This window comes from Elephantulus edwardii, unplaced genomic scaffold (assembly GCF_000299155.1).
Source record: "Elephantulus edwardii isolate Elephantulus edwardi_28Jun2011 unplaced genomic scaffold, EleEdw1.0 scaffold00227, whole genome shotgun sequence".
Lineage (NCBI taxonomy): Eukaryota > Metazoa > Chordata > Mammalia > Macroscelidea > Macroscelididae > Elephantulus > Elephantulus edwardii.
Window position 1 is genome coordinate 3697119 of NW_006399977.1, and position 13346 is coordinate 3710464.

Consider the following 13346-nt stretch of genomic DNA (forward strand, 5'->3'; position numbering starts at 1 on the left):
GCAAGCAGGTTTTTCAGACTCAGTTAATCACACAGAAGGAGATTACCCATCTTTCTCCCAGAGAACAGCTCGTGGCCTCTAACCGTGTGTCTTTGGGATTGCAGCACAGCTTCTTGCCACTAGGCTGGATACGTATTTAAAAATATTTATCAAAACACACACACACACACACACACACACACACACTTTCTCTCTCTCTCTCTCTTTCTCTCTCATATACACAAAGACATTTACATTTCTGGTAGTATAATGTGTAACATGTTGAGCAGCTAAACAAATCATGGTTATTAGTTCAAGTTGACCTAGTATTCCATAGGAGAAAAATGGGCAATCTTCTCCTGTGAAGATTTACAACCTCAGAAAATTGATAGAGCGTTGCCATGAGTCAAACTCAATAGGAAGACTGTGGTACACTTGCATATGCGTGTGCATGTGCCGCTAGCGCCGTGCACCCCCTACCTCTATGTACTCATCCCAACCTACCTCTGCTTTGAGTCAGTTTCATCCCATAAGGAGCCTATCGGCTAGGATAGAAAGGAATTCTTCTATAGGGTCTACAAGACTATACATTTTTACAGAAGCAAACTGTTACAACTTTCTCCTACAAGGCATTTGGGCTGAACAGTTTAACCACTTGCCTCAAGGATTCCCTATATATCTCTATACGTACATATATACATGTATATGTACACATAAAGTTTCACCAAAAGATCATGAAAAATACAATTCTGACAGTGATTAAAAACAATCAAACATTTACGTTGATTTGCTCATAATATATAAAATTTTATATAAATGTGTGTGCATGCACATGAGTACACGTATGCGATTTTTTTTTTAATAAAATTGTTTCCCCTCAGGTATAAAGATAATAACAGTATTTCAATACTTCTTAAAATATTTCTGGTGATAGGAAAATAGTGTCATACTATAAAGTCTTAGAATACTGCCTAACAAAGCTACACACCCCAACAGCTTGAAAATCAGTCTAGATGAGTTAAAAAGAAACCATATAAGAAACCCCCAAAGAGTTTCTTTTTGTGTTGCTTAAACATCCATCATTTAAATACATATGGTATCTGATAATTGTATTTTCAAAAGTGTTTTGTAGGAAAACAAATTATCATAAATAAAATGAATTAAAATGATCACTATCAGTTTACGGGTAAGTCTACTGAAACTCTATTAATTTTGTCAAAAACCAAACACTAATGTGAGGAGCTTGTACTCTCGTAGCCCACCATATTGCAAATAAGTAATAGTAAGCCAAAGAATAAAATAAATTAATGAAGCAAATTTTAAAAATGGCAGAGCTTTTAATTTTTTTTTTAATTACTCACTGGTTTCCCTTGAGTTCCTCTTTCTCCAGGAATTCCACTCTTCCCCTGTACAAATTGGAAAATACTTAGGTCAAGTAGCTCCCTCCCAAACTATGCATCACATAAGATCTTAAATGTCCATATTTATTTAACTGGAAATGGTTTGCTACTTACAGTAAGACCATGAGGCCCTCTTTTTCCTTGATTTCCTTTTTCACCCTAACAAAGTATCAATATCAGATGAGTCAAGAAGAATATAAATTATGATTTTCACATGAGAAGATACACTCATATATCAAATAATAGGCTTATTAAGCATATGGTCGGATATATAATAAAAATTTTTGTAGATTTCATGTCAGAATTACTAGAAAATTTAGGACCAGGTTAAAGACATTCTGTTAAAGCCAAGACATACTTTTAATAATATTGTCTCAGTAAAAATGTATTGTTATGAAAAGATAAAATCAACGATTACCTTAATACCTTGTATCCCTTGTTCCCCAAGAAGACCATCTGGTCCTCTTGGTCCCTAGAAGTGGAAAAAGTTATCATGTTATTTCAAAATGTTCTTTCTTTTTTCACTGTTACATGTTCTTACTGACGAAGTTCTAGTACACTTTTCACTCTTCAGGCATCTATGTTTTAAAAAGAATTGATTATATAGTTGAAGCTATTTGTATGAAAGAATACAGTCATCATTTTCAAGATGTAATGGCAAATAATGAATTAGATAATCACAAAATCTTAGATGATTTAGTTGTTGGTGTAGTTTGACAGTTTGTTATTTAGATCTCTGTATGCCCTATACTCAGCAGCTATCTAGGACTTACTTTAAAAGCAATATAAATGACTGGCAATCTAGCTACACTCACTTCCCACTGCTCTCAAGTCAGTCTGGTTCATTCTGACTCTCCATGGATTTTCAAGTCTGTCAATCTTTACAGGAGCAGACTGTCTCATCTTTCTCTTGTAGAGTGGCTTGCAGATTCAAACTGTTAACATGGTAAGCAGTCTAACACAGAACAGACCAGCATTCCTTCTATTTGTCTGGACAGTGGTTTAAAAAGGAAATTTTAGGAATGGTACTTTTCTATTTACATTATTCCAACATGAATGCTGATTACATTGTACCTGCTATGCTCCCTTTACAACAACAGGAGATGGTTAGGGCAGTGAAAAGGGAGGACGAAAGCTTTTGAAATAGCATGAGAAAAGGGTACACAGCCAGGGAAGAAGACATCCAACTAATCACAAGTAGTTAATTTAGTTGGATTATTGATTACATGCAAATAAATAGTAATAATGAGTGTAGAAAGACAGGTATTTAAAGATCAAAATACTGGAATTAATCTTTAAATTACAATGAGGAGTCCCTAAAGATTTCTATACAAGAAAATGATACAACTGGTCCTCTGGAGGAGAACACAAGCTTTAGCACCTTCTCTTTTCTTGTATGCTATCTGAAATCATCTTTGATTTAGCTTTGTATTATTACAAAGTTTAACTATAATGTGCCTACCTTCGTGGGAACTTTGGTCAACCACCTTCTATAATCCTGTTGGGCACATTCATAGGATTGGGAAAGACTTGTATTCTATGAATATCTATAGTTCTACTAATCCTTCTTTTTAAATTATTATTATTATTTTTTTTTAATAGCAAGTTTTTATTAACAAGAAAGGCTTCCCTTAATTTACATAACTTATATTTTTAATATTAAATAGGATAAGATGTTCAATAAGCCCTCGTGTTTTTATTAATTTACAGTCTAATCCAGTTTTGGCCTCTGAATGCAAATGCTTGCTGTATATTTATTTTTTAATAGGCCAAAGTAAAATTATTAGCTATTTTTAAAAACTATGTTTGAAACTTTTTTTATCATTAGGACATTACATCTTTTCCAGAACAACTTACAGAAATTACACAAAGCAACTGTTATCAAATAACAGTATTCAGCAATCTTTTGTTTAGCTGAAATGTTAGTTTCAGTTGTAAAAACCATCTCTAGGTACAAAAAAATAATCAGAAACCTTATTAGCTTTAACTTGCTTTTACAAATGTCCTAAGAAATCTTAAGCTAAATATTACTTTCAACACAAAACGCCAATAATTTTTTAATAACTTGGCATCTGATCTCTGTAATTTGTGTACATGCATTAAGTCGTCTCTAACTAGGAAATCAGGCTAGTTAACACATTAAGTGCTAGTAAAAATAAAGGCAACAACTAATCATTCACCTTGTAACAGAAACAAAGCAACAATTTCAAGTATTGGTGGCATTAGTGCTGACACACTAACACAGTGCTCTGCTACAAAGGAGGAGACAAAGACTGGATTGTTTTCTGACTGCAGCTGCCCTGTGGCCGCTCCAATAAGGCTTTCCCCTAAAGGAAAGCTGCAACACAATTCAATCAGGTTCAATCAGTGCTTAACGGGAGCAAATCCTTGTGGGTGTCTTCCCCACCACCCCCTACACTGGTGCTGTATTATTAAAAACATTAAGTACCTGGAATTTATGGTTCATCAAGAGAGTGTTTGAGTAATTTCCAATGATGTACAGCTCTTTGTATAAAGAAAGTTCTGTGGTGGCAATTATGTAAAAAAAGTTATTTAAACAATGTGACACATCAGGTATTAGCAATCACAGAGCCTTGATCTGGACACTTGGTTGTCTCTAAGTTAGGCACACTGTGAAATGCTAAAAGATGTGCCCAGCTGATCTGTGAAGTTTACAGAGCTGCAGAATTCAGGGAATGACTACTTTCCCATTAACCTAACCAGCCCATATAGAGCACACGAAATCAAAAGACTCTGGAAGGCATACAGATGCAATTAATGAATGGGTAATGCTTTTTGATTAAGTTACCAAATATTGGCAAGCCAATACAGTACTCTTAACCACAACAGAACCCTATCTTGTTGGAATTATAGATTATTTTGGTGAAAAGTTTCTCTCAAGAAATCTCACCAAAATACCAAATCAAAACACTGGTTTTAACAGAATAATTGAGGCAAATCAATATTGCTTTGAAAAGTCCCAATTTTTCCCTTTAAGTGAGTTTCTCGGTGAGTGCCTGCAGCCTGTGGACCCACGTGGCCTGGCCTTATTATGGTGTTGGTCAAAGCCCAGCAGGATTCCCACAACCCGGAAGTTTCACTCTTTAATTCTAGGAGAGTCAATATGGCATTATCAACTTCAGTGCACTTCTTCAATAATCGTTACATTTCCACAAAACCACTGGATACCTCGGAATTAGACTGTCATCAAACAACACTATTTTTTTCAATGATCCCTTGGTTTGAAGCCCTTGCCCCTCTTTGTTTCTATCAAAGTCACATAGACACTCTCCAGCTTACTGAAAAAAAAAAAAAAATAACGTCCACCTAAAAGAGTTGTAGTCTTTAAATAACCAATAAATACACAGCTGGCTTGGAGACTTGGGGCCAGTCACTGTGCCTCGTGCCACTGTCATTTTTCTCCAAACGCTGCCGCTGCTGTCGGCATCCTTATGCTTCCTCTAGCGGAGGCCGTCAATTCTTCAATCTCAGCGTTTAATTTGTTTATTACCCATCCCATGGCTTCTCGACCCGTCAGACTTTCCAGGTAGCTGCTGAATCTGACGCCCTTCACGGTGATGATGGCTTCCTGAGTGAGAATCGTTTTGCCCGGGTGCTGAGGATGAGGCTTCTAGATGAGCCTCTCGTCCCCGGAGACCATATTTGTAAAGGAAATATGAGTGGATTTCAGTTCCATCGTTTTCTCTACTGGGTCAACTACAGAATGCTCCTGCACGTATTGAGCTGCGCTGACAGAAGAGCGCGCCACAGTGGGCAGGCCCCACTCCGTGCTCAGAAGCCGCTGGCTGTGCAGATTGCCCGAGGGGTCCACGTGCCTGTGCAGGACTTCGACGCCCACCAAGCTGCGGTTCATCGGGTTGGGGTACTTCTGCATTGCAGCGTTGTGACCATTTCCCAGGGGTGGTCGAAGACATGCTCGGAGGTCCAGATCTTCATGCGCGACGACCCGGCGGCGGCACTAGGGCCCAAGGAGGCCAAAAATTATTATTATTTTGTGTGTGTGTGTGTGTGTGTGTGTGTGTGTGTGTGTGTGTGTGTGCCGTCAAACCGGATCTGACTGGTACAGGAGGACATTGCCCTCCTTCTTCAGCAGAGCATCTGGTGGAATCAAACTGCATACATCTAGGATTGCAGTGCCTCTTCTTGCCACTAGGCCACCAGAGCTCCCCCACTGGTCCTTCTTGATGTATGACTCATATCGACCCAAAGAACAAAGGTCTGAATCCAGTCCTATCCTGTGTCATCCTTTTTCTCCCTCTCTCTCGCTCCACTCTTGCATTCTTTCCAGTACACTGTCTCTGACACTCTTCCTATCTCTCTCTTTTGCAGCTTCAGCCTTACAATTAATCAGTTTGAAGGTGTCAAACTCATTGCTGTCGAGCTGGAACTGACTCATTGCTAACCCTCTGGTAGGTTTTAGAAGCTGCGACTTTCATGTGAGGATATTGTCATCTTTATCTTGTTGAACTACAAGAGTCCTTGAACGACGTGTTAACGGAACAACTCCCGACCGACCAGGCTGGTACTTCATTACATAGCCCAACTTGTTTTGATTTATTTGAAAAGGAAAGATTGCAAAATTAAGTTAAAGTCTTACTGTGTATGGATTTCATTGTCAAATTAAGGAATAGGGGCTTAATTTGGAAAATGAAGGTCATTTTGAGACTATCTCAGTAATATAGGCAAGACACAATTTAAAATAGAATTAAAGTGGTTTCTATTGGCATAAATGTGGTAGAGATTATAGATATTAATTTGGAATATTTAGAAAGATAAAGTTAATCAATGACTCTTGGGTTTAAGCAATTTAGTGAGTGCAAGTGACCTTTGTTGAAGAGGAAAGGAAATTATTTTGGATATGTTAAACTTGAGTTTAACTATGGCCCGTTGGTCACAAAAGGACCCTGGTGGCATAGTATGTAAGGAGTTGCACTTCTTAACGTAGAGGAAGAACTTCTCATAGTTGTTTTCATTTGCATCTCTCTAATAGCTACATACAATCTAATGAGCACACCCAGGGAAGCGTCTATTTGTTGAAATATGTCAATTGGTATTCCATCAATTGCTGGGGCTTTATTTTTTTGGCATGTCCTTCAGAACAGTCTGAAATTCCTCCTTCACCACTATTGCCTCTTGATCATATGTTTCTTAAAATTCTTCTGTGTCAGCCAGTTATTTTTGGCATAATGACTCTGTATACTCCTTCCATCTTCTTTTAATACTTCCTGGATCATTCAATATTTGACCCATAGCATCCTTATGTATTGTGACACGAGGCTTGAATTTGTTCTTGAGTTCATTCACTTTAAGAAATGCCAAGCAAGTATGGCCCTTTTGATTTTTGGATTCCAGTTCTTTGCACATTTCATTATAATACTTTGCTTTGTCTTCTCATGCTGCCCTTTGAAATTTTCTATTCAGCTCCTTAACTTCTGGATTTCTTTGCTTTGACTTCTCAGTGTTCTAGTGCAATATTCAGAGTCTCTTCTGACATCTATTTTGGTCTTCTTTTTCTTTCTTTGTAATGACCTTTTGCATTTTTGGTGGATGATAGTCTTGGCATCTTCCCACTGCTGATCTCTCTATGATCTTCGCAATTACTTGCTGTGCATCAGAGAACTGGATAATAACTAAGGTTGATAGAAGAAAAATTGATGCCTTTGAGTTATGGTGCTCTAGAAGAGTCTTGAACACCATGGACCACTAAGAAAACAACAGGTCTGTCTTGGAGAGGGTGAAAACAAATTTCTCACTGGAGGCTAAGACATTGAAGCTCTATCTCATATACTTTGGGCATGTGGCCAGGAGGGGCTGACCCTTGGAGAAGGACATCATGCTCAGAAGGGTTGAGGAACAGCAGAGGAGAGGAAGACCTTGGTTGAGATGGATTGATACAGTAACTGGGACAACGGGGGTAGGTGTGTTGGAGTCAGTGAGATTGGCTCAGGACAGGGCTGGCTTCAGAGCTATTGTGCTTAGGGTCACTATAAGTTGAAGGCTACTTGACTACACATAACAAAAACAGCGACAACACATAGCTAGGGATTTTGAACATTTATTCAAGTATCTGTTTGCCATCTGTTTGGTGAAGTGTCTATTCATACCCTCTGCCCATTTTGTGATTGGACTGTAAACCTTTTTCTTGTTGATGTTCTGGAGCATTTTATTATGATGTACATCTTAGATGTAAGTGTATTTTCAGATATGTCATTGCCAAATATACTTTCCCCATTCTGTCAGTTTCCATCTTACCCTGTTGGAGAAGTTTTTTGATAGGCTTATAGATTTGATGCTTACGAGGTCCCATTCATCTACTTTAGTCTCTCCTGGTTGTACGTTTTTCATTATGCTTGGAAAACTGTTCATGCAATGGATTGGGGCATCTAGAGTTCTTCCCATCTATCTCTGATGAATTTTATAAACAAATGAAAATCCAGCTCTTCTGTAAACTTTCATTAAAATCACAATTTAAAAAAGGGAAAAATGTAAAATATTAAAAAGAGAATCTATAAAAAACCCCCACAATAATAACAACAAACCAACACACACAAAAAAAACCCAAAACAAGAAGGGAGGAACTTCTCTGGGGATTCAAAACAAAAAGTCACTAAGAGGGAGAAAGATGGACAACATCCTCCTTTGTAATTTACAGCCTCCAAAAATCTGCAGGAAAGACAACTATCAGTCTGTTCCAATTCAAAGGCAATGAGTTTTGAGTTTTATTGACCAGAGTGGTTAAGTGCATGGCTGCAACAAGAAAGGTCATTGGTTCAATCCTACCAGCTGCTCCTAGGTAGAAATATGGAGGAATTTTCTTCTGCAAAGACTACAGCCTGAAAACCTTGAAGGGAAATTCTACTCTATAAGGTCACTTTAAGTCATAAGCAACTTGAATGTAATAGGTTTAGCTTTCTTTGGTTTGATTTTGGAATATGCATGTGGTATTTGGCTCAGAAGTTAGCTTTTTAATTTGGGAGTCATTAGGAACAGATATTTAAAGCCACATGACAAAAATGAAAGCTTTAAAAAAAAATGAAAGCCTTTAGAGATGGACACAAGTAAAGGAAAAAAGAGATTTGAGAAGAAGCCCAAGGCACATAAAATATAGAGATTGGAAAGTGAGGAGTATACAGCAAAGGAAAAAGAAAAAAAACAAGTGACCACTAAAAGATTGAGGCTGTATTTCAGAAGCAAAATTTCTGGATAGGAATTGAAGAAAATATTTCAAGCGGCTGAGCTGCTGACAGGTCGAGTAGAATGTGACTGAAAATTTTACTGCGTATATCACAACAGATTGTGGCTAACCTTGAGAAGAATGGTTCAAAATCAGGAAGAGTGTATACCTTATGCCTATCTCTATGCATCGTATCTCTATACTTTTTCAATCTATATGTCAAACAGATCATTAAGGAGGCTGGGTTCTATGAGGAGGAATTGAAGGATTAGAGGAAAACTCAGAACCAATTGGCAGTATCATGATAGGAAGTGAAGACACTGAGATTATTAACAGCTTGAGCTTGTTTGGCTTCACAATAAACATTCTTGGTACCATCCAGGAAATCAGAAGACTCATTAAATTGGGGCAATGCTGTCAGGGACCTCTCCTGAGTACTGAAGAGAACTTATGTCAGTCTAGAGACTCAGGTGTGCTTGATTAAAGCCATAGTCTTCACAATTACTGTTTACGCTTCAGAGAGCTGGACAATGACTATGGATGATAGAAGAAGAATTGATGCCTTTGAGTTGTGGTGCTGGAGAAGAGCATTGAATATACTATGGACCTCTAAGAGAACCAACTTGTTTGTCCTGAGGAGGGTGAAACTACGCTGCTCCTTGGAACTGTCTGACATACTTTGAGCATGTTGCAAGGAGGGACCAGTCCTTGGAAAGAGACATCATGCTTGAAAGGGTAGAGGGACAGCACAAGAGAGGAAGAGTCTGGATGAGGTGGATTGACTCAGTGAATGGAGTAATGGAGGTAGATTTGTCAGAGAAAATGAAGTTGGCTCTAAATAGAGCAGGGTTCAGGGCAATTGTACATATTGTCACTACAAGTGACTTAATGGCACATAACAACAACAACAATATGAAGAACAGATTGTTGTTGTTAGTTGCTGTTGAAATAAGTACAACGCCTACCAACTTTATAAACAACAGATATGAATACTTTCTTGTCATCTGCCGTCATAATTTCTGACATATTAGAACCCATTGTAGCAGCCACTGAATCTTGTCCATTGGGTTGAGGGTCTTCCTATCTTGGATGATCCTCCACATTTTCAAGTATAATTTCCTTCTCCAAGGAACTGTATCTTCTAACAGCATGTCCAAAATATAAAAGATGAATATTTGTTATCTTTGTTTCCAAGGAGCACTCTGATTGTATTTTCTCTGAAACATATCTGTTTGTTCTTTTGACAGTCAGTGGAATATTCATTACTCTTCTTCAACACCAAAGCTCAAAGGCATAATTTTTTTCTTATATATATTCTTATTATATATCTGCTTTCATCCAGAATCCACCTGACATCAGCAGTGATATCCCTGGTGCCATTTTCTTTTCTAAATCTAGCCTGAACTTCTAGAAATTATTTGTCAATGTATATTTTTGGATGAATTTCAGCAATATTTTGCTTGCAGGTGATATCACTGGTATTGTTTGATAATTCTCACATTCTCTTGAATCACCTTTCCAGGGAAGGGGAACAAATTTGGATTTCTTCCAATTGGTCAGCCAGGCAGTTTTCCTCCAAATTTCTTGGCATAGACTGGTGAGCATGCCCAAGGCTTTATCTCTTAGTTGAAACATGTCAATTCATATCCAATCATTTCCTGGGGCCTTATTTTATTCCAGCACCTTCATTGCACCTTGAACGTATTCCTTCCTTAGCATTGATTCTTGTTCATATGATTGTTGTTGTTATGTGCCATCGAGTCGTTTGTGACTCATAGCGACCCTATGCACAACAGCCCTAAACCCTGCTCTATCCTGCGCGAACTGCACTGCCTCTGACACACCCATTCCGATTACCTCAGTCACCGAATCAATCCATCTCATAGAGGGTCTTCCCCTCCTGCGCCGTCCTTCCACCCTCCCAAGCATGATGTCCCTCTCCAAGGACCCGTCTCTTCTTGCAACATGCCCAAAGTATGTCAGACGAAGCCCCAGAATCCTTGCCTCCAAAGCGCAGTCTGGTTTAACCCTCTCCAGGATGAATCTGTTTGTTTTCTTGGCAATCCATGGTACATTCAATACTCTTCTCCAGCACCACAGCTCAAAAGCATCAATTCTCCTTCTGCCCTCCCTAGTCATTGTTCAACTCTCTGATGCATAACAAGTGATTGCAAAGACCATGGCCTGTATCAGGCGGACCTTAGTCTCCAGAGAGATACCGTTGCTCTTGAGTACTTTAGAGAGGTCCCTAAGAGCAGACTTTCCCATTGCGATACACTTTTTGATTTCCTGACTGCTGGTGCCAAGAGTGTTGATTGTGGAACCGAGCAAAATGAAGCTGTGAACAATCTCAATCTCTTCGCCATTCATCCTGAGGCTTGGACCAAGAGGTTGTAGTCAGAACAGAGCAGGGTAACACTGCATGGTTCAAAATTGGGAAGGGTGTACTCCAGGGATGCATCCTGTCCTCATACCTTTTCAACATGTATGCAGAGCAGATTATCCGAGAGGCTGGGCTCTATGAGGAGAAAGGTGGCATCAGGATTGATGGAAGGCCTATTAACAATCTACGTTATGCAGATGACACAACCCTGCTTGCTGAAACTGAGGAGGACCTTATGCACTTGCTGTGGAGGGTCAAGGACTGCAGCCTTCAGTATAGACTGAGGCTCAACGACAAAAAGGTCGTTCATATGATACTTCCTTAATATTTTAGTATCAGCCAATTATTTTTGGCACAATGACTGTGTATTACCTCTATCTTATTTTAATGCTTCCTGGATCAGTCAAGATTTTGACCATAGCATCCCTAGGCATGGCAATTTAAGGCTAGAATTTGTTTCTCAGCTTGAGAAAAGTTGAGTGAGCTTTTTCCTTTTTATTCTGCAATTCCAGCTCTTTGCACATTCCATTATACTTTGCTTTGTCTTCTTGAGTTGCCCTTGATGTCTTCTTCTTCTGTTCAGCTCCTTTACTGCAGCACTCTCTGTTTTGACTTCTTGATGCTCTCATGCAATTTTCAGTCTCTTTGACATCACCTTTGGTTTTATTCTTTCTCCTCTGTTTTTGTAATCACTTTTGCTCTCTTCACTGTCATTACTTTATGTATTCTCACATTCATCTGGTCTTTCAACACTGGTGTTTAATATCTCAAACCTATTCTTAGGATAATTTTTACATTAAGGTGAGATAGTTTCAAGGTCATATTTTGGTTCTCATAAATTTATTTTCATATTTTGCAGACTTAATTTAAACTTGCACATGAATAATTGCTGGTCGGTTCTGCTGTCAGCATCTGGTTTTGTTTTGACTGCTGATATTGAGCTTCTCCATCAATTCCTTCCACAGATGTAGTCAATCTGATTCCTATACTGTCCATCAGGTGAAGTCCATGTATAAAGGTATTGGTTGTGTAAGATGTATATACAATGAATATATCATTGAACATATGAAATTTGATTATTTTATTTTTTGCCTAATTTCTGTCACCAAGTCCATTCTTTGTGACTACTTTTCCAACTTTTGCATTCCAGTCACTATTTATGATTAATGTATCTTAATTCATCTATGTGATAAAAATGAGTGTGGTAGTGGGAATTTTAAGTGACATAACTAATTTATTTGAGAGGCATTGCAGAGGTGGACTTGATCTTACTGGATAACTTAACAAATGAAGACAGAAAGGATAAAAATAATGTAATTATGACCTTGATTTTTTTAACTTGAAATATAGATCAAGTTTTATTTTATATTAATATATGTCCAAAATAAAAATAAAGACATAGAGTACACATATCTAGCAATTTCAATAATTGGCAGGCTTTCATAGCTTTTAAATAAAGTTATCCATAATGTTGTTGTTGTTGTTATGTGCCGTCGAGTCACCTGCGACTCATAGCGACCCTATGTACAACAGCCCTAAACTCCGCTCTGTCCTGTGCCAATCGCACTGTCTCCGACACTCCCATCCCGATTATCCCAGTCACTGAATCAGTCCACCTCATAGAGGGCCTTCCCCTCCTGCGTCTTCCCTCCACCCTCCCAAGCATGATGTCCCTCTCTAAGGACCGGTCTCTCCTCATAACATGTCCAAAGTATGTTAGACGGAGCCCCAGAATCCTTGCCTCCAAAGCGCAGTCTGGTTTAACCCTCTCCAGGATGAATCTGTTTGTTTTCTTGGCAATCCATGGTACATTCAATACTCTTCTCCAGCAGCACAGCTCAAAAGCATCAATTCTCCTTCTGCCCTCCCTAGTCATTGTTCAACTCTCTGATGCATAACAAGTGATTGCAAAGACCATGGCCTGTATCAGGCGGACCTTAGTCTCCAGAGAGACACCATTGCTCTTCAGTACTTTGGAGAGGTCCCTAACAGCAGACTTTCCCATGGCAATGCGACTTTTAATTTCCTGGCTGCTGGTGCCAAGACTGTTGACTATGGAGCCAAGCAAACCAAAGCTGTGTACAATCTCAATCTCTTCACCATCCATCCTGATGCTGCCAGTTGGTCCAGTGGTGAGAATCTTTGTCTTCTTGACATTGAGCCTCAATCCATATTGTAGGCTGCAGTCCTTGACACTCTGCAGCAGGCGCTTCAGGTCCTCTTCAGTTTCAGTAAGCAGGGTAGTGTCATCCGCATAACGCAGATTGTTGATAAATCGTCCACCAATCTTGACCCCACATTTCTCCTCATAGAGCCCAGCCTCCCAGATAATCTGTTCTGCATATAGGTTGAAAAGGTATGGAGATAGGATGCATCCCTGGCGTACGCC

The 13346-nt window shown here is 38.9% G+C and overlaps 1 protein-coding gene and 1 pseudogene across 1 annotated transcript in view; both read right to left on the reverse strand.

The window, feature by feature from the left end:
- Positions 1-13346, reverse strand: part of COL24A1 (collagen, type XXIV, alpha 1) — a 548498-nt gene that overhangs the window by 189045 nt on the left and 346107 nt on the right. Inside the window, exons 29-31 of the mRNA XM_006898370.1 lie at positions 1798-1851; positions 1494-1538; positions 1341-1385 (exon numbers count right to left, since the gene is read on the reverse strand). Coding sequence (XP_006898432.1) covers positions 1341-1385; positions 1494-1538; positions 1798-1851 — 144 coding nt within the window. The remainder of the gene's footprint in view (positions 1-1340; positions 1386-1493; positions 1539-1797; positions 1852-13346) is intronic.
- LOC102854495 lies at positions 4792-5336 on the reverse strand (annotated as a pseudogene).